This window comes from Antechinus flavipes, chromosome 5 (genome assembly GCF_016432865.1).
Source record: "Antechinus flavipes isolate AdamAnt ecotype Samford, QLD, Australia chromosome 5, AdamAnt_v2, whole genome shotgun sequence".
NCBI classification, from domain to species: Eukaryota; Metazoa; Chordata; class Mammalia; order Dasyuromorphia; family Dasyuridae; genus Antechinus; species Antechinus flavipes.
Window position 1 is genome coordinate 37,178,573 of NC_067402.1, and position 21,069 is coordinate 37,199,641.

The window sequence follows — 21,069 nt, forward strand, 5'->3', positions numbered from 1 at the left end:
ACATCTATTTTTTTTAAGTAGCTCAGTTCATTCATTTCTTTTTTTCTCAATATTATTTTATTTTCCAAAATCCATGCAAAGATAATATTCAACATTCACTTCTGCAAAACCTGGTATTCCAAATTTTTCTTCTCCTTTCCCCTCTTCCCAAGACAGGGAGCAATCCAGTGTAGATTATAGATGTGCAGTTCTTCTGAACATGTTTCCATATTCATCATGCTGTGCAAGAAAAATCGGATCAAAAGGGAAAAAAAACCACAAGGGAAAAACAAACAGGCAAAAAGTGAAAATACTATGTTGTGGTCCATACTCGGTTCCCACAGTCCTCTCTCTGGGTGCAGATGGCTCTCTCCATCACAAATCTATTGAAACTGGCCCGAATCACCTTGTTGAAAAGAGCCACATCCATCACACTTGATCATCACATAATCTTGCTGTTACTGTGTACAGCGTTCTCTTGGTTCTACTCTCAATGAGAACTTGTGATAAATTAGTACTTCAGCAAGCATTTCTGTATTTACTGTGTACCAGGTACTGTGTCTGGTCCTAGGAACATACAGAATAACAGTCCCTGCCCTCAAGGAGCTTACACTCTAAAACAGGATACCAGAAGGACATGCTTAAGTGTCAACAGCACAAAAAGAGCATGGTCCCTGGTGCACAATAGGCACTTAATAAATGCTCTACTGACTGACTGACACAGGACTTGGGTTTCAATCCTGTTGCTCCAGGCAGTCACTTTGCTTCTCTGGATCTCAGTTTCCTAATCTGTAATGTAAAACAGATGGACTAGATGTTCTCTAAGACCTTGTAGAACTTTCAAGCTGGAACTATAAGTGCAATAAGTAGAAATAGAGTAATTGGGGAGAGGCACTAGTATTCATTAAGAAAAACTTTATGAAGAATTAAATGAAAATTAACTGAGTTCTTGAATGTATTATACCTTTGAAGAGGCTTCATCATTTTAGTACCTTTGTTAAGTGGTTGTTATCTATTTTTTTTAAATAACTTTTTATTGATAAAACGCATGCCAGGGTAATTTTTTACAGCATTATCCCTTGCATTCACTTCTGTTCCGATTTTTCCCCTCCCTCCCTCCACCCCTCCCCCCGGATGGCAAGCAGTCCTTTACATGTTGAATGGGTTGCAGTATATCCTAGATCCAATATATGTGTGCAGAACCGAACAGTTTTCTTGTTGCACAGGGAGAATTGAATTCAGAAGGTAGAAATAACCCGGGAAGAAAAACAAAAATGCAAGCAGTTTATATTCATTTCCCAGTGTTCTTTCTCTGGGTGTAGCTGCTTCTGTCTATCTTTGATCAATTAAGGCTCTCTTTATCGAAGAGATCCATTTCCATCAGAATACATCCTCAAACAGTATCGTTGTTGAGGTATATAATGATGTCCTGGTTCTGCTCATTTCACTCAGCATCAGTTCATGTAAGTATCGCCAGTCCTCTCTGTATTCATCCTGCTGGTCATTCCTTACAAAACAATAATATTCCATAACATTCATATACCACAATTTACCCAGCCATTCTCCAATTGATGGGCATCCATTCATTTTGCAGCTTCTAGCCACTACAAACAGGGCTGCCACAAACATTTTGGCACATACAGGTTCCTTTCCCTTCTTTAGTATCTCTTTGGGGCATAAGCCCAGTAGAAACAGTGCTGGATCAAAGGGTATGCACAGTTTGATAACTTTTTGAGCATAGTTCCAAATTGCTCTCCAGAATGGCTGGATGTGTTCACAATTCCATCAACAATGTATCAGTGTCCCTGTTTTCCCACATCCCCTCCAACATTCCCCATTATCTTTCCCTGTCATTCTAGCCAATCTGACAGGTGTGTAGTGGTATCTCAGAGTTGTCTTAATTTGCATTTCTCTGATTAATAATGATTTGGAGCATATTTTCATATGTCTATAAATAGTTTCAATTTCTTCATCTGAGAATTGTCTGTTCATATCCTTTGACCATTTATCAATTGGAGAATGGTTTGATTTCTTATAGATTAGAGTCAATTCTCTATATATTTTGGAAATGAGGCCTTTATCAGAACCTTTGATTGTAAAAATGTTTTCCCAGTTTATTGTTTCCCTTCTAATCTTGTTTGTATTTGTTTTGTTTGTACAAAAACTTTTCAGTTTGATATAATCAAAATTTTCTATGTTGTGGTCAATAGTGATGGTTGTTATCTATTTAACACCTTAAAGACCTCTTGGGCTGGGGAGTAGAGCTTTAAATATACATGCATTATAATTGACTCTGACAGAACATTCCTTGGAATGAGTGTTCAGATTTTTGCTTTAGGAGGCCATGATTTCATCAGTGGTTCTGCTGGTTTCACAACCACAAATTGCAGTTCTCACAATCTTTTGTAGACAGTCCTGATAAGCTGCTCTGAGCAAAGGGAAGTGACAACCTGATGAACAGCCCTCTGGGTGATGAGCAGATTCTTGAGTTTGGCCAAACTGACCCACAGTCTGGAGTTGGATTGGTCTCTTGTTCTTTAACATGTCTATTTTTGTCATAAAGTGATGGGGAAGAGGAAGTTAATTAACTTTTAATTTATTCCTTCTCTTACTAATATAGAACTATATAATAAAATCTCTCTGGCCAGTTAAACTATGTGATCATTATGGATTAACAGTGTCCAAAAACTTTCAACTCAACTGAAAATGTTTTTAAGATATCTTCCTGAATTTTCGTCCCAGCTTAGCTTACTATTTGTTTGATTCAGGAGCTTTCAGAGTCAGACTCAGTGTCATCATGGTGAAGAACAGTCATTTGTTACTGTGAGAGCAAGTAAATAGGTATTGAGGCTTGGGTTTTGTCCACCCCACCCTGGCCCAAGCCTGAAAGTTGTGTTCTCCAGTTCCAAGTACATTTCTGGTACTAAGATTCCTTTTGCTGTCATTTGCCCCCTTCTAACAGCTAGCTTGAGGGAAGTAATTGGTTTCTGATTGAATTTCTTTTTTTTATTTTTTAGTGCCTTAAAGTACATTTTAAAAGTGTGATTTCACGAAATGTGACTAGGAAGGACATAAGCATCCATTAAATGCCTATTTTTCTGTCAGGCCCTTTGCTAGCTCCTGATGGCTCTGATAAGAAGGCTTCACTCCTTTTGATCTGAAATCAGTTCTCTTTGTACACTATTAAAATCTTAATTCATTGTGCTTTTTGTAATAAAATGATTGGTATTTTTTGAATACAAAATAGATCCATCCCTAAGAAAGTTATGTGATTATAAATTCCACATGTTTGACTGTTTTTTCATGTCTTAAATTTAAAGACATCATGCTCTTAATTTTCCCAGTGTTAAATTTAAACTTATCCAATTGTAACCTGACATTTCCTCATCCATAAACCAGTCTAGTGCAGTGTGTTAGATTTGGTGTGAAAGATCTTCAGTTCAAATTCTACCTTGCCTAATGTCTATTTTTATGACTTGGAATTAGTCACTTCTCTGGGCCTCAGTTTCCTTATTTATAAAAAGAGAATGTGGGACTACATGATTCCTAAGGTTCATTCCAGCTTTAAGTCTATGATCTGTGATCTTGTGATCTCTGTCTGCTATGAGATTTCAATACAGCCTTAATTGTCATGATGCTCTTCCTCAGAGTTTGAATAACGAGGCCAGGACCTGTTTGATTCTGTTACAGGTATTATCATGCTGGTTGGCTGGTTACAAGGAAAACATATCCTGGATATGTTTACTATTGGCGTGAGGTGAGAGAGAAGCTGGCGTTTAGTCTTTCGGGTTTTGTCTCATGGCTGTGACATCTTGAGCAATTTTCTTAGAAGAGAGAACAATGTCATTTGGGTTCCATTGCAGTATTTGGTGCATTACAGACTAGACAGGAAAGCTCTGTTCTCCTCCAAGTCCTTATGGTCCAAAAGAAGATCTAATTTGTAAATGTTGTGGACATATTTTAAATCCTACACCAGAATTAAGTTTTTCTCTAGATTGCTTTGTATTGTGTTTATCAAAACATTGTAGCCCTGCTTTTCCTGGTTATTTGATGAACCCTTAAAATCCCAACGGTTCCATAGGTTGCAGTGAGACTAAAAACTTCAGACTTATTCAGGTATTGCTAAATTCTAAAGAGGTTTAATAAAACATGATATTTTGTGGTTTGCTGTACATTAGTGATTTAGTATATTTATAGGTCAGATCAGCACTTTTTCCAAAAACAAGTTTTTATTGATGTCTTTTGTTTTTTTACATCACTACAGTTTCCTCCAGAATATCTCTCTTCCCCTCTCAGTGAGCCATGCCACATAACAAAAAGGATATATATTTTTAAGATTAGAGGGGGGAAATTGGCATAACTATCAGTACATTGGAGAAATTGGAGAAAATGTGCAATGTATGACACATGTGGACCTTCCCCTTCTTTCTGCAAGGGAGTGTAGGGAGAGAGGCTTCTCATGTCTTGTCTTTGGAGACATTGATTGGCTGCACTAATTCTTTGGGATTTTATTCTATTTTAAGTGATTCATACAGTTTGTGCAAAAAGCCAATTTGTGTGCTTTTCATTTGACGTGGGGCTTTCTGTTGTAGTCTGGCTGTCGCTGCCATTCCTGAAGGCCTTCCCATTGTGGTCACTGTGACTCTGGCTCTTGGTGTCATGAGAATGGTGAAGAAAAGAGCTATTGTCAAGAAGCTGCCGATTGTAGAGACTCTAGGTGAGTCATGTTGACTGAGGGCGCCAATCAGTGGGAATTCATGAGCAAGGTCAGCGCTGACCGTGGTTGGTTCTTTGCTTGCTGCCCCAGCCACAGAGGGTGGGCCCCCCTGACGACATGGGGGAAGCCGGTGTCGGCAAAGAGCGTCTGAATGCAGAATGCTGAGGTGATGACGAGACAGAAATGCTAGCCTTCTCGTCAGGGACTCTTTTTCATGTTGAAGAAAAAAAAGCAGACTGTGATGAGACTCGCTGGCACAAAGTGGACTTGAAAGCTGGGCATCTCAGGCTCATCAGGGATGTTTTCTGTTCTGTGGCTCCTCTTGTCTCTATGAACAGGAAGGCAAATCTCTTGTCTCTTTGGGAGCCCTCTCTTTTAGAGGCTCATTTTTCTGCATCTGAGATATCCAAGAAGTACTGGGAATTTAATTTGCCTGTCTGGCAGTTTAATGTCATGATTTGAGATAGCAGACACTTTGTTATGTCCTCACTACAGGGTTATATGTCCCAGAGATCTAGTGAGTTACCTCTGTTGCAATCCTGCCTGTCCTATCCCCAAAGTCATTAAACAGGCTTATTATGGAAAACTAGAATTGAATGGGGAAGAGGGAAAGCACTTAAAAAGAATTTTTTAATGTAGAAAGAGAGTCTGCATTTTTATTGTTTTTTAAATCCTAACTGAAAATTTGGGTAATCTGTGTTTTAAAAAAAACAAAACCAAAACCAAAAACCAAACATGATGAAAATACAGCTTTAAACCCAACATTATGTCGTTTTCATAGGTGCAAGTGAGCATCAAAGATCCTACCTCCTTTTGTCAAGTAATTTTCTCATCTTCTGAGTAGTTTGACTTTCCAAGTTCACTTATTTGTGTTCATTCAAAACCTTTGTGTACTCCCCCATTCTTCTTCTTTGATGTTTCTGTGCTGTTTTCTTTAAGGTTGCTGTAATGTGATTTGTTCTGATAAAACTGGGACACTGACCAAGAACGAAATGACAGTGACTCACATCTTTACTTCAGATGGCCAGCATGCCGAGGTATCTTGTGGGATTTCTCCATTTTTACTGAAGACATACCTTTGTTATTCTATTCTTTTTTTTCATTATCATTGAAGGTACACCTTTAGGAAGAAGCTTCACCTTTTAACTTGCAAACAAATTCAAGTTTCTTCAGAGCAGGATTAAAATGTTCATCAGCAAAACTGGTTCCTTCTACCCATTCTAAAGAGTTTATGTAGATCAGCTAGAAAGTATTTGAACACATCATACCAACCGATTCTTGTTGTCATTATTACTGGCTAAAATATTCTGTAAATGCTGAGGTGCGGCTATTACACCACAACTACAAAAAGATTTAGATAGTACCTTTCTATAGAAGTAAATTCAAGAATAATTAATGGAATTTGTGACCAAAAAATGTAATTAGCGCCAAGGGCATAAATGAAGAAGATGAGCGTTGAACAGTTTACCAGGATTTGCCGTTTTTTGTTAAGAGCACAATTTAAGTTGATTAGTTTTGTATGTACAGTAAAATGACACTGTTGATAATCAGGCTTGGGACCTGGCAAAGTTTTACTTTGGACAGTTGTGTGACATCTCTAATTTTGGTGGGACATATCAACATACATGTCCTGATCCAGGGGGCAGTAAGGATTCTGGTTTCTCTTGGACATTTGCTCCTCATTTTTCCACTGAACACAATCTGAACTATTACAGTGGATTTGTGGTATCGGTGTTCCCTCCAACATTTCATAGTCCAGCTCTCTCTGTAATGTCTTGTAAGATTCTGGTCCATGTTATTGCTTAACGTTAAGAAAATTTTGAGGTCAACTTCTGTTTTATATTCAGTTTGTTTAATCACACATAGAAGGATGAAAGTACTTAAATGTGTGCCATGTTAGCTCTGTTTCAGTTCATATGACTAATCATTGATTTGTAAATTTGGAATCATGAGTATTACATGGTCATTATTATTATTAATTACTAGTTAAAATATTCCATAAAAATATTCCATAAATGATGAGATGAGATTAATACACAACAGCTATCAAAAGATCTTAGATGGTGATACTTTCCTGTAGATTGAATCTCATTGATCATTAATAGAGATTATTTCACATTTTAATTAAATTTTGCTAGTGAAAGAAAGCATTAAACTTGATCGACCTATCAAGTGGAATCTATCCTGAATTCAAGAACTCAGTTCAAACTCAGTTTGAAGAACAAATTCAAATACTTTTCTAGGAATATGGTTTTTTCAGTGTTGTGGCAGAAATTAATTTTAACATGACCTCTTGTTCTTTGTTCTCCTCTCTCTGCTGGTCAGTTTTTTTGATACAAGTTTATATAATTTCTTAGGTTACTGGAGTAGGCTACAATCAGTTTGGTGAAGTCATACTGGACGGGGATGTTGTTCATGGATTCTATCACCCATCCATTAGTCGAATTGTTGAGGCAAGTACTTAGGGGCTGAAAGAGAGTAACTTTTCAAAGTGACTTGGTGTGTTCTAATGGCTTTGTAGTTATGTGTATATTTCTCTTAGGTGGGTTGTGTGTGCAACGATGCTGTAATTAGGAACAATACTTTAATGGGAAAACCAACAGAAGGAGCTCTAATTGCTCTTGCAATGAAGGTATGTGTTTATAACTTACTCACTTTCAGTCCCTTCCCACCTAATGCTTTGTCCTTGGAGAGAGTATAGCAGGACTGCTTTTATCTTTGCTTATGACTCTCATAGTGGAAAAATCCCATATAACATATTTATCAAGATATAATTTTCTTATTTAGAAACTTAAATATAAAAAAGAACATTTAAATATAAATATTTAAATTTAAATATAAAAAAGAACATATCAGAACATAAGAGATTCTCTACAAAACTGTGAATTGCCATGTCATACTAATTTTTTATTAAAATGTATTTACTAAATTCTACACCTGATTTGAAATTATCCTACTTTTGTTTAATTTAGAACTTTTCTTCTCTATACATTAAAAAAAAAATGTTTCAGTGCCTCCTCCCCCTTTTTTTGTCCTTTCTTTTATGAACCAGCTGCTCCCTCACTTCTTTTTTCCCTACCATTTTAAAACCTTTGCAACAGATGAGTGTAGTCAGACCAAAGTTATCCATATACCATATCCCAAAGTTTGTGTCCACTCCTATACCTCATGTCTGTCACCTCTGTTAGGAAACCATCTATATGCACTCCTTCATTTGGCAACTTGCTGCTATAGTTCTGCTGCATGTTTCTGAGGAGCAGAAGTGAGGGTGTATCTGGCCCAGGTTCTGAGAAGAAACACACCTTGAATTTGCTAAGCAGTAGGACGCTATTGTCTTCAGTTAAATCCCAGGAAAGCCACGTTGAAAGAAGGAGACTTTTGGATCAGAAGTTCTTAACTTTCTTGGTCTCATGAGACCCTTTTGGCAAGCTGGTGAAACTAATAGATGCCTACTCAAAATGGTTTTCAGTGCATAAATTAAAATATAGAATACAGTAGAAGTCAATTACAATGAAGAATAGTTATCAGAAAAAGTGTTGTTGTTTTTTTTTCCCTGAATCTCCCAGACTTAGACTGGGAGTCTTAGAGACTAAGAATCTCTATTTTAGTTTGGTCTTCATGTGTCTCCCTCTCATCACCCAGGCTGGGGTCAGCCACACTCACAGTCTGATCCTAAGGCCCACAGGCTCAGAAGCACTCACCTTTCCTGTTTTCTGGCCTGGGTCATTCGCAGCTCCTGTGCACAAGGGGCTCTCTGGGTTCCAACCAGCCTTGGGTATAGACCCCTGAGTGCTGCTGTCTGTACCTCCTTGGGGTCGTGGGTCCCTTCTCTAGGGCTACAGCCAGTGACTGGCACACCACCTTTGGAGTCGGGAGACCCGGGTTTCAATGCTGCTTGACTCCCAGAGCTTGCAGTCGCCCTTTAACTTTATGGTGAGGTTATCAAACCCCCTCACCTCGGCTGCTGACCCATGGTGTCATAGTTGTGGCCCTGAAAGAAACGGGAGGAGGGGTCTCCAGAGAGAGACTGAAAATATGCTGACCTTCTCGAAGGCAGGCAGGGGTCCAGCGGATGGAGTACGGGCCCTGGAAGGAGGGATTGTGCACTTAGCGCATGCCTGTGGGCAAACCACTGTCCTCTCTGCCTCTGTTTTCTCATCTGTAAAATGAGTTCACAATAGTCCCTATCTCAGAGTTGTAAGACTCAAATGAGGTAATAGTTGTAAAGTGCTTAGCACAGTGTCTGGCACATAGTAAGTGCTCTCTAAGTGTCATCTGGTGATAGAAGTAATAGTAATAATCCAAGTGTGATTGATGAGGCTTGAACCTTTGGCCTTGGTCTCTAGCATTATCCTCTAATCATCTGAGGTATATTTAGAAAGTAATTTGTCTTTTCTTATGTTGTTAAAAGGATTGTGTTGATGAAAAGGATCTTTTTCCTCTTATACTTTATGCAGATGGGTCTTGATGGACTTCAGCAGGACTATATAAGAAAAGCAGAATATCCCTTCAATTCTGAGCAAAAATGGATGGCTGTTAAGTGTGTGCACAAAACACAGCAGGTATCCTTTCTTTTAACAACTCCCCACTGTATTATCACACGTCCTCCTTTCCCCTCTAATCACTCAAATAATTATTGCTCTGCCTGTACTGTCAGAATTGAGATGTACAGCCAGCAGAGCCTTTCTACTCTAACACCTGTATAATGTTGGACAAACTGTTCTGTTCTCCTGCTTTCTCATTTCCGAATAAAACAAACCATTCTGATTTGTTTGTTTTTAAGTGAGCAGCAATAGCCAGGAGCACCAAGTTAAAAAATCTTAATGAAATTACTCTGTTCATGAGCAAAGGAAATGGGTTTCAAGTTCAACCTTTGCTGGAATTATAAATTCCTAGAAAATAAAACACAGTGAGAAATATTTCCTTTAAGTATATGCTGCCAACTATGCCTTAGAGGCTTCCTTTCCCAAATGTTCTTGGATTTGGGTCAGTTTCAGCTGCCTTTCCTTGGCCAGTTTCTCGAGGAGTCACAGGTAGGGTTTCCCAAAAGCTCTCATTGCGCATGCTTTGTAAGAGCATTAAGCCAGCTGCTTCAGTATCAGGGACAAATCTCGCCTTCTTTGTGCCCATTCCGATTCCCAGGATTCTTGGCCACAATTTCACTGAAACTACAGAAGGAATGGTGGATTTTTTTTCTTCCATTCAGCAAGTTGATTAATAAGTATCCGTTGTGAGCAAAACATTTCTATATAATATCAATGAAATCTAATAGGAAAAACTATTTAAACTGACTGCATCCTGTGTAAAATCCTAGAAGACTTACCTACCATATCACCATACCAGAAATAAAGACAGACCCAAATAAATAGAACAGGACAAGACAATAGAATAAAAATGACATTAATTTCTGAATTGATTTACTTATTCAGTGTCACACGATCAGACCATCAAAGGGTTATTAAAACATTTTGGCACTGGCTAAGAACATAGAGATCCATCAATGGAACAAATTAGGATTATAGACTACCGAAGCAGATGAATCTAATAGCTGCTGTTCAGTACACATAAAGACTCCACCTGCTGGGAGAAGGACTCAGTATTTGTTTTCAGTCGGTCATTGAACATTTATTAAACCCCTTCTGTGTGTCAGGCACTTTGCTAAATCTAGGCATACAAATAAAAACAAAGATACTGCCTACTCCCAAGGAGCTGCCAACTATGCCTTGGAGGCTTCCTTTCCCAAATGGCCTTGGACATCATCTAATGCAGGATGACAGCATAAAGGAAAGCAGAAAAGTGGAGTTGAGGCAGGAGAATGTTGGGGAGGACAGGGAATGATGAGAGTTCCAGAGAAGTCCAAAATTGGGATAGCTGATGGGAAGAGGGGAGAAGATTGTGCTATGTCCACCCTCTTCCTCACCCCCCAGTTTATTATTTATTTTTACATTCATTTAAAAGTTTTGGGGTTCCAAATTTTTTTCTCTCCCACCAACCTTTCCCATTCCCTAAGAAGGCAAGGAATATATCAATAATATATGTGAAATCAGACAAAGTATTTCCTTATTAGCCATGTTGCAAAAAAAGAAGAAAAGGCACAAAAAAGTGGAAAAATCACACTTCATTTTTTTCTTGGAGATCATCAATTCTCTCCTTGAAGTTGGAGAGCATTTTTCCTCACAGTCCCCTCTTTGAGGAAAGGCCTGGATCCGGCAGCCTTACCCTGCAGGCCAGCCTGAGGACTAGGCCCACTGAATCCTGTAGCAGAAGGAGACCTCCTGGGAACAAGTTTGCTGCAGAAGGGGAGCACGATGAAGAGTTCAGAGAAGTTCTCAATGAAAAAAAGAAATAGAAAGGACTGGTTGATATTTTTTTTTTATCCTGGATTAAGAAGCCATATAACTCAGGAGAATCCTGCATGTTATACATGTAACAAAAATAGAAATGTGTAAAATAGTCCTTGTGACTCTTGCAGGCAGTCATGGTGATAAAGTGATTAGAGCTGTCACCTTGTGCCCATGCTGGCTCTGTAACCCTGGCGAGGCATGAAGCATTATCTTGTATTCTAAGTTGCAGAACAGTTATAGATCTGTATTGGTAAAGAGATTCATTGTTGAGGGTTCCCTGAATTAGTGAAATTGTAGGTTTGGCCCGCTGTGTCTTACAGGGGGAAAATTCTCTTCTACTATACTAAGATTGTCTATGGTAGAGCAAGAGTTCTCGATCATGTCTGTGTCATGAACCCCTTTGGAAATTGAGTGAAATCTGTGGATCCTTTGTCAGAATAATAGTTTTAAAGATATAAATTAAGGTGTATAATTGAATTATGTAGAAATACAATTATCAAAGTATTTTTAAGTCCTTGGGCTTAGGTTAAAGACCCTTGATAATGGGTGAAGAATTCATGCGTGAAAACTATAGATATTAAAATTTTCCACACCACTAAAATGTAAATAAATTTATAACTATAGTTTTATGTAGGGATAATTACTTTTATGTGGCTGTCACTCTTGTCTTTTGGACAAGGCTGTTTAAACTTTCCAGGGAAATGCAGAGATTTACAGCCAAAATCTGCTCGGGGTCAGCATGGTACCAGCATCGTATGCTTCATGGCCATTTAGTAGACATTCTACTTCCTTGTCATGTCTTCTTTTCTCCTCAGGACAACCCAGAAATTTGTTTTATGAAGGGTGCTTACGAACAAGTGATTAGATACTGTACCACATATAACAACAAAGGACAGACCTTGGCACTCACTCAGCAGCAGAAAGATGTGTATCAGCAGGAGAAGTCCAGCATGGGCTCCGCAGGACTGAGAGGTAACTCCCCTTCGTGGGGACCCCTTGGAGGAGTTGGGAGGACTTGTTTTTAGCTTCTCTAATTCATTTAGTATAATGTATAATGTATATCATGTTTTAACAGCTATTTTGGGGCCCTTCACTGTCATATCCTTTAGGCCCAGGAAGTTTAACTATGTCCTTCTCTTCTTCTGAAAATTTTCTTTTGGGCTAGAAAATTTTTGTGAACATTGAGACTGTGCATAATCAAAATATGTCTTGCCTTACCCATTTTTTCTATTCTTCACTTGAAGATTGCCTGTCTTCGTCAGCAGGTTGAAGGAAGGAATAAAGACTGAGCCTTTCCTTGCTATGTGCTATCAGCAATAGGGCCAGATGTATGACTGTGTTTTCTAGCCACAAATTGATTTTTATATCCATCTTCCCTGCATTTGGTTTGCTAAAAATGCCAGGGCTTTCTTATTCTGATGGGACTGAATTTGGGGAGGATTTTCTTTTTCTCTAGTCAAGGACCATAACTGGTTAGGAAGAGGCTGTGGGAAAGCCTTTTCAGTCCCAGAATTCTGAACTAGCACCACCTTCTTGATCTTTGGGATCATGCTTTTTTTGAAAGAGGCTGAGAACCTATTTGAGGAGCTCACAAGGAAGACCTATTTGAACTGAGCATTTCCCCATCCTCACGGAGACTGCACGTTACTGGAGAGAGTCTTTTGGAGGCAGATTGTGGATCCTCTCTGCAGTGATTCATTACCTTGGTAGACTCAGGCTAGGAGAGAAACCCATTGCCTTGTTGGACCCTTGACCCACATAGCTAGGACTTCTGAAAAGCCTGTGTAGTTTTATTCACCTAAATTAAGTGGAATCTGATGGGATGACATTGAGAAGTGGAAGGCGTGACCTTTCCAGAAAGGGGAGCTGGGCTCTGGGGGCTCAGCCGTTCCTTCTGGGTGGCCAAGGTCCCTCCCTTCTGGGCCCAGCCTGAGACAGCTACATAGATTCTAGGGAATGGCTGCTTCCCACGCCTGGCCAAGCTGGGGTCTGGGGGTACCAGGGCAGCCCCAACCTTATTCTGCAGGTCTGCAGAGCTCTTAGTGGTCTCAGGTGTCTTCTTGGTGCTTGCTGGTGTCTGCCGCTTTTCTTTTGACTCTGGTTGCCCTGAACACCAGCCCTGAAGTCAGGAGGACTTGAGTTCAAATGTGGCCTCAGTGGCCTCAGACACTTAACGCTTCCTAGCTGTGACCCGGGCAAGTCACTTAACCCCAATTGCCTCAGCAAAAAAAGAAAGAAATGTAATGGCTGTTTTCAGAATTAAACTCCCACAAAAGAGATTTCTGTCTCCTATTTTTGAGGATCTAGAGAGTGTAGTTTGAGGCCTTCATTTCAGTGAATTCTGCTGCTGACGTAGCACATTATCATGGAGATGAGCTGTGAAGGTCCCGAGGCTCGAGAACTTGGCCTGGGCCCCCACCCTTATTCAGCCCTTGCTCTGAGAGCAGCCTCCCTTTATGAAATGAAGCCTGGTCTCAAATGTGTTTCGAGGTAAGGAGAGGAGGATTCCTGGTTGACCCATACAATGAGAGGCAACATTCCCTCTGGAGAAAACATCCCAGTCAGAGTCAGGCCACAGAAGGACAAGTTGCTTCAGGAAATTCTGTCATCCATTCATGACAACTGCATTGGGACCCTCAGAGAACTCGGGCAGGACACAGCCCCAGGTGGTTTGGCTTGGGAGACCCTACAGGGGCACCTCTCTCTGACACCCCTTGTCCCGCTCCAGGCTTCCCACTGGACCCTGTCCCCACACTCCCCTTGTCTCTGAGGACTTTGCCATACTTTATCCCATGGGCCTTCTTTCCTCCTGTTCTCCCATGTCTTCCTCCAGCCCACTCTGACAGAAAGAGGCCCTTTTGTTCTTGCCAGATAAGTCCCACTCTGGGCACACGTGCTCTCGTCCCTCCTGTCTTTCCCATTTTGCTGTTCTTTGTCTCCCCGGCCTCGTCCCGGGGGCCTGCCACGTGCTGAGCGTTTCAGAAACCCTTGTTGAATGATTGGCCTGGAATCCGAGCCCTCCTCCTTTTATTACACTCCACTCACTGCATGTATCTGTGCTGTATTTTTAAAAAGGAAATGAAAAGCACCACATTGAAAATGAGGACAGAAAATGTGTCCTCCAGTGACTTAAGTTACTTTATTTTATATTCAACAAAAACTATAAAGGGTTGGAATACAGGGGAGCCGTCTGACAGTGGCTGCTGGAGATCCAATCCAGAATGGATCGCTTCTTGTGAGAGGATGATTCAAGGAGATTGAGAGGCAGTGTTGTTCTCTGACCTCTCTGACTGAGAGGCCGTTGCATTTTCTGACCTCTCTCCTTTTCCGTCTGCCTCCAGTTTATCTCATTCTCAGTCTGCAGCACCTGTGTCAGCAAAGGCTGCCCTGCATCTCCTTCAAATGCTATGAGGCTCTCGGAGAATTGACTTGCCCCTTAGCAATAACTTTGAACATCTTTTAAAAATTTTAAATAATTGAAGATTTTACAAATAGTCCTTGTGAGAGCTCTAGGGCTAGAGAATTTAACTACTTGTCTAGTCAGTCCTAAGAAATTCTACTTCTCCAAATCCACTATTCTGTCTTAAGCAAACATGTCTCTTTCTCATTGGTAGTCATGGGTACAGATTGAGGCAAGCAACTGGCACAAAAAATTCAGGCTAAAAGGATGTTAACGCTCAGAGAGACACCTGCTTTCATTTATGCTTAAGTAGTAGATATCAGGATGTGGCTCCATTTCTTCAGATTTCAGCCAAATTAAGTCATCACTTAGGAAGATTTAGAGCCACCTGTGGCAAGGTCAGTGCTCCTGACTGTACTTGCTAGTGAACAAGCATAGCGGATTCAACTAATGCAATTACCACATGGAAGAAGGTCAGAAAAGCATGATGATGTAATGAAAGGGTCTTGCTCCCCAATTTGGAGTATATTCTGATATTCTGTAACTGGTTCTGCTTTGCTAACTAAAAGGGGAAAAGAACTTTTTTGATTTACTGTTGAGCCAAAACTAGGATGCATTCAAAAGTAATTAACTAACCAAGGTCAGTCTCTCATTCTGCTTTTCCTCCATGACAGCTTTTAATCAAAGAGGTGCACTAGAAGCCACAGGCCCTACTTCTTTTTTTTTTTTTTTTTTTTTTTTTGGCTTGGCTTGGCTTGGCTTGGCTTGGCTTGGCTTTCATCTAAGATGAAGAAACCCACATAAGTCAATTTTTTTTTTTTTTTTTTTTGCCCCATTGGACTATGTGCAATGAATTGTGCTGATGTTAGAGAAAGAAAATAGGGCAATTTTACTAGGATTTTAGTCAGTTTTTTCCGGTGGCAAATCCTGGAGAGCAAAGATAGAGGAGGAACAGCCCTAGAAACCTGGTCAATTTTTTTCCTCAGACCCATTATTGGATTAAGTTTCTCAGGAGAAATCACAATACTCCTTATTCTTTGGAGCAAGAGGTAAAAGAAAATTTTTCCCATCAAGGTTACTGCTCAACTTTTAAAGCACTGAATTTACATTTTGACATGGCCCTGTCAAAATGTAAATTCAGTGCTTTAAAAGTTTAAAATGTTTGGTATATTAAATATATTCCTTTAAAATTAATAATGGAGATTCTTAAATTATTTTAAACAAATAAGCAAAAAGAAAAATACTTCTTTCCCATGAAAACTGGGAATGAAGAGGAATTAAAGATGGAACAAAATGGAGATAATGTTAGTGCTAGCCAAAAAAACATTGATGGGTCAAGATCTAATTCAGTTACTCATACTTTATTAATTTTTTAAAAAGGGGAAACAGGGAAGTGGAAGACACAGACAGAAAGAAAATAGTTAAAATTTGTTAAATTAAAGTTTGGAAGTACAAGTATTCTTGAAATCCTTTTCATCATTTTTTGTAGACAGAAAACTTACATTTTTTTCCCCAGTTGATTTCAAAAGGAAATTTGCATATAAGACTTCTTAAAAATATATCTTAATTTTAAGTCAAGTCTATAAGCATTTATAAAACACCTGTTATTTCCTGTGCAATGTCTATTCACAGAAAGGCAAAATATTGCCTTTATCCACAAGTCTTGACAGCCTCACTGGAGAGACAACGTGCGAACAATCACACAGGCTGAGTTGTAATAAGGAGAGGCATTAGGATTCAGGAGATGGGGAGAGGCTTCTTGGAGAACATGGGAGAGAACCAGGTCCCTGGATGCCTGGGACTTTTATATTTCTATCAAAAAATATTTGATTTTGCAAATGTTGTTTGAGCAAATGTTGCTCAAAGTTGAACAAACAAATTGTATCCAAAAGATATGAGACATATGTTTATTTCGTTAAAGTGAGGGAACTGGCTCAAAACTTTTATGCATTTGCATATAGTTATCCTAAGTTAATCAGTTCATAATGCTTATGTGTCTCAATTATAGCTCATTTTCACTTTATTAAAACTGGCTTTCTGTTACCACTGCTTAGTTGAATTGCTTGCCCCTTGGCAACTAATCGGATTCCTGAATGTAGAGTCCATCCTAAAATCTTAGCTGGGATGAGAACTCGGCCTTCTGAGTTGACAGGTGGGAACTCCCTGGGGAGGAGCTAGGATGGATGGCATGGCAATGTTTCAAATTAGTCAAAGTGATTATGGGAAATTTTTACTTGATCCGTTGTCATTCTCTGTAGCATCCTTCCTACTCTAATAGTGACATTTGAACAAGTTTCTTTGAAATCATATTTCTTTTCTTTGAATTTTGTTCTTTCTTTCAAAGTTCTTGCCTTGGCTTCTGGTCCAGACTTGGGACAGCTGACGTTTCTGGGCCTGGTGGGGATCATTGATCCTCCTAGAACGGGTGTGAAAGAAGCCGTGACTACGCTCATTGCCTCGGGAGTGTCCATAAAGATGGTCACGGGAGACTCTCAGGAGACTGCGATCGCCATTGGTACGGAAAGTCCATTGTAGCTTATATGCCATTACCAGGAGAGCCAGTTGTTGTTTCTCAGGAGCCCGGAAATAATTAGAAGACCCAGGCTTGAGGCTTTGCTTTTGTTTATTAGCTGTCAGTCCCTTCAGTTGCCTGAGCCTTATTTCCACACATGCAGAATGGAGAGGAGATTGGCTCATTGGCTCGTGCCCGGGCAGCCTCGGGCACTGTGCTACTCAGTATTTACATGGTGTTGGGTTCTATAGAGCCCTAAATTAGGGAGAAGAATCAGGCTCAGTTTATTTTACCTGCCTCTGAAGGGAAGTTGAACAAACAAATTGTATCTAAAAGATATGAGGCATATGTTTATTTCATTAAAGTGAGGGAACTGGCTCAAAACTTTTATGCATTTGCATATAGTTATCCTAAGTTAATCAGTTCATAATGCTTATGTGTCTCAATTATAGCTCATTTTCACTTTATTAAAACTGGCTTTCTGTTACCACTGCTTATTTGGATTACTTGCCCCTTCGCAACTAATCGGATTCCTGAATGTAGAGTCCATCCTAAAATCTTAGCTGGGATGAGAACTCGGCCTTCTGAGTTGACAGGTTCCCTGGGGGAGGAGCTAAGATGGATGGCATGGCAAGTTTTGGGGCAGGAAGAGCCCCTGACTGACAAATGGGAATCTGTTAAGATTGGTGGTGATCAGCTGTTTGATTTCTCTCTTACCTTCTTTACCCCCCTCCCTCCCCAAACCTCATTTTTTCTGCAGCCAGTCGCTTGGGGTTGTATTCCAAAAATTCTCAGTCGGTTTCGGGAGAAGAAATTGATACAATGGATGTGCCACAGCTTTCACAAATAGCACCAAAGGTATGTTTAAAAAGCAACTGCATTTCATATTGCGTTTTTGTTACAATTCTATTTTCAGTTCCAAATTATTTCCTTCTTCCTTTGCTCCTTCCTACCCATTGAAAAACCAAGACAAACAATTAAAGATTATTTTTTCATGACAAATTACAGATACGTATAGTTATAAGCAACAAAATTTTAACGAAGTATAAAGGGTATATCACAAATTTAAATTGCTTATAAGGGAAAATGAAATATTTCAGGGGAAAAACTTCCTGTAAATGACTAAAATAAACAATACATTTGAAATTCCTTTAAGAAGTAGACTTGAAATCCTTCAGAATGGATTTTGTGGCTTAATAACTCTAAATTAATTAGTATTTTTATCTCAAAAGGCCCCTAAGAGTGTTTGTAGTTGTAAAATTTCTATCCATCACATGCCTTGTGACAAAATTATTTGCTTTAATTAGGACTTTGAAATCTTATTTTTGCTCTTTAGCTTTGTTTATCATCTGGAGTTGGAATTAAAGTAACTGTAGATGTCTTGGGTGGGAATGAAGGAAATGAAGGAAAAAGGAATGGGGTTTGGGTAAGATAAAATAGCAAGACAATAAAGCTAGAGGGGGACCTGAGGGCCTGGCTGATATAACCTTGGAGTCTAAATCAACAGATTTTAATTTTCTGTCTATGGCATCCTGCAGAGTTTTGTGACCTTCCGGGAAAGGACAGGAATGCTATCTTTGAAATAGATCCTCATCTGACATTCATCTGTCAGCCTTCCTCACTCCTTAGACGATTAACCTGATCCCAGTGCTCAGCCCTGCTCTCTGTTTTCAGTTATCTATCTTCAAAGAATGTCCTTATAAGACTTTAGCACAGTTTTAAACTCTGGGAGAAAAAAACAAACAAACCAAAAAACAAAACAAAAAAACCTGCACTAAGAATTTTAGGACGCCCTATAATAGACCATAGCTTTTCCATGCATTTCTCCCCCATCTATTACTTCTTTAACCCAAGAACTCCACTGCTCTCTTCTCTCTCTAGTCCTTATCACTAACCTTGAGACCCCTTTTGTTTCTTGCTGCTTCTCTTGCCATCCCCAATTTCTATTTGGTCAGATTAGATTTTTGTCTTGCAGCAAAATGAGGATCACCTGCCCAGAACGTTTTTTGAGCATTTGTTTATCTTTGATTTTTTTCCCTCTAACTGTAATCACTTGTTTGGATGCAGAGGTACTTTTCCTTAGGAAATTTAGGCAACGGGATAAAGAAAAATTTTGTTCTGAAGGTTTTCTTTTTTCTTTTATTTAAAAAATTCTTTTTATTGATTTTAATTATATTCCAAATACTCAGATGGAAAAAGTGTGAATTATTTTAGGTTGTTTCTGCATTTAAAAGACCAGCCTCCACCCCTTTGTTTCCCTTATTATGAGGCAGCTTAATTTTTTTTTTTCACTTTTAGAATTTACTGCCTCAAGGAAACTTAAATTCCTAGGAAGTTATGGAATAAAATATGTTAACAAGGATAACTGAAATCTACAGTTAAAGTATTATTCTTGAATTCAGATTCTTTCTACCAAACCTTTTGTCTTACAGATGACAGCTAAATGATGTTAAAATTTGGCAGATTTTGGTACTTTATCATTATTTTCCTTATCCTATTCATAATTTGGTCCTCAATAAAGATAAGTAAAATGTTAAAAATCACCTTAAAGGTACAATATGGGAGAGAAAATGAAGAATTAATTGCTAAAACCTGAAAATTATTTAGATAGCCCCCTAATTGTATTTTGAAAAGATTTACTCCCTTTACCTATTTTTTTTTAAATCACTCTCTTTCTCCAGGAAAAAAAAAAACACACACACACACAAAAAAAAAACCCAAAAACAAAACTGTCAAAAGCTCAGTGGCATAAAATCATTCTGTTCTAGTATGTTCTGTAAATAGATAGTCTATATATAAGCTAATGCTACCTCCTTCTGTTGCTTTTCTTTCTCTTCCTAAGTCATTACTGTGAATTCTGCTGTAGAATATTTTCTTTTTTTACTAGGACTTTGTCTTTGCCTTTTATTCATCTTTGTGCTGTCAGTCCATCCTGACGGAGTCAAAAAATGCTTACAAGATTTTCTTTCTTCTGTTGCTTTTAAGAATGTCCCTTGAGATGATTCAATTTCAGTAGTTTTGTGGATTAACCTTTTAAAAAAACTTTCCCCTCACAAAGATTTTCCCATGTGGACTAAGGGAATCACACTGACTCACTTTAAAGAGAAAAGGTAGAAGTTTTTTGAGCTTTGTATTTCCTAGCAGCCTCCATAAATCTTTTTAGTGTCATTTAAAATTGATCTTCAAAATCATAATGCTATTAGCCTCTAGAGATGGTTTTAAGACAAATGATAAAACTATATTTAGACTTATTATTTGTTTTTTTTAAATATTCTATTCTATTTTATTTAATAATAACTTTATATCGTCAGAATCCATGCCAGGGTAATTTTTTTACAACATTATACCTTGCACTCATTTCTGTTCCGATTTTTCCCCTCCCTCCCTCCACCCCCTTCCCTAGATGGCAAGCAGTCCTATATATGTTAGATATGTTGCAGTATATCCTAGATACAATATATGTTTGTAGAACCGAACAGTTCTCTTGTTGCACAGGGAGAATTGGATTCAGAAGGTATAAATAACCCGGGAAGAAAAACAAAAATGCAGATAGTTCACATTCGTTTCCCAGTGTTCTTTCTTTGGGTGTAGCTGCTTCTGTCCATCATTGATCAATTGAAACTCAGGTCTCTTTGTCAAAGAAATCCACTTCCATCAGAATACATCCTCATACAATATCGTTGTCGAAGTGTATAATGATCTCCTGGTTCTGCTCATTTCACTCAGCATCAGTTCATGTAAGTCTCTCCAAACCTCTCTGTATTCATCCTGCTGGTCATTTCTTACAGAACAATAATATTCCATAATATTCATATACCACAATTTACCCAGCCATTCTCCAATTGATGGGCATCCATTCAATTTCCAGTTTCTAGCCACTACAAATAGGGCTGCCACAAACATTTTGGCACATACAGGCTCCTTTCCCTTCTTTAGTATTTCTTTGGGGTATAAGCCCAGTAGAAACACTGCTGGATCAAAGGGTATGCACAGTTTGATAACTTTTTGGGCATAATTCCAGATTGCCCTCCAGAATGGTTGGATTCGCTCACAACTCCACCAACAATGCATCAGTGTCCCAGTTTTCCCACATCCCCTCCAACATTCATCATTATTT

General features: G+C 38.9%; 1 protein-coding gene across 2 annotated transcripts in view; it reads left to right on the plus strand.

Annotated features, from left to right (window-relative positions):
* Positions 1–21,069, plus strand: part of ATP2C1 (ATPase secretory pathway Ca2+ transporting 1) — a 145,572-nt gene that overhangs the window by 107,765 nt on the left and 16,738 nt on the right. For both annotated transcript variants that reach the window (XM_051962717.1, XM_051962718.1), the window contains 9 exons: positions 3,670–3,736; positions 4,572–4,696; positions 5,636–5,733; positions 7,054–7,149; positions 7,239–7,328; positions 9,154–9,258; positions 11,856–12,012; positions 16,785–16,955; positions 17,713–17,810. In XM_051962717.1, coding sequence (XP_051818677.1) covers positions 3,670–3,736; positions 4,572–4,696; positions 5,636–5,733; positions 7,054–7,149; positions 7,239–7,328; positions 9,154–9,258; positions 11,856–12,012; positions 16,785–16,955; positions 17,713–17,810 — 1,007 coding nt within the window. The remainder of the gene's footprint in view (positions 1–3,669; positions 3,737–4,571; positions 4,697–5,635; positions 5,734–7,053; positions 7,150–7,238; positions 7,329–9,153; positions 9,259–11,855; positions 12,013–16,784; positions 16,956–17,712; positions 17,811–21,069) is intronic.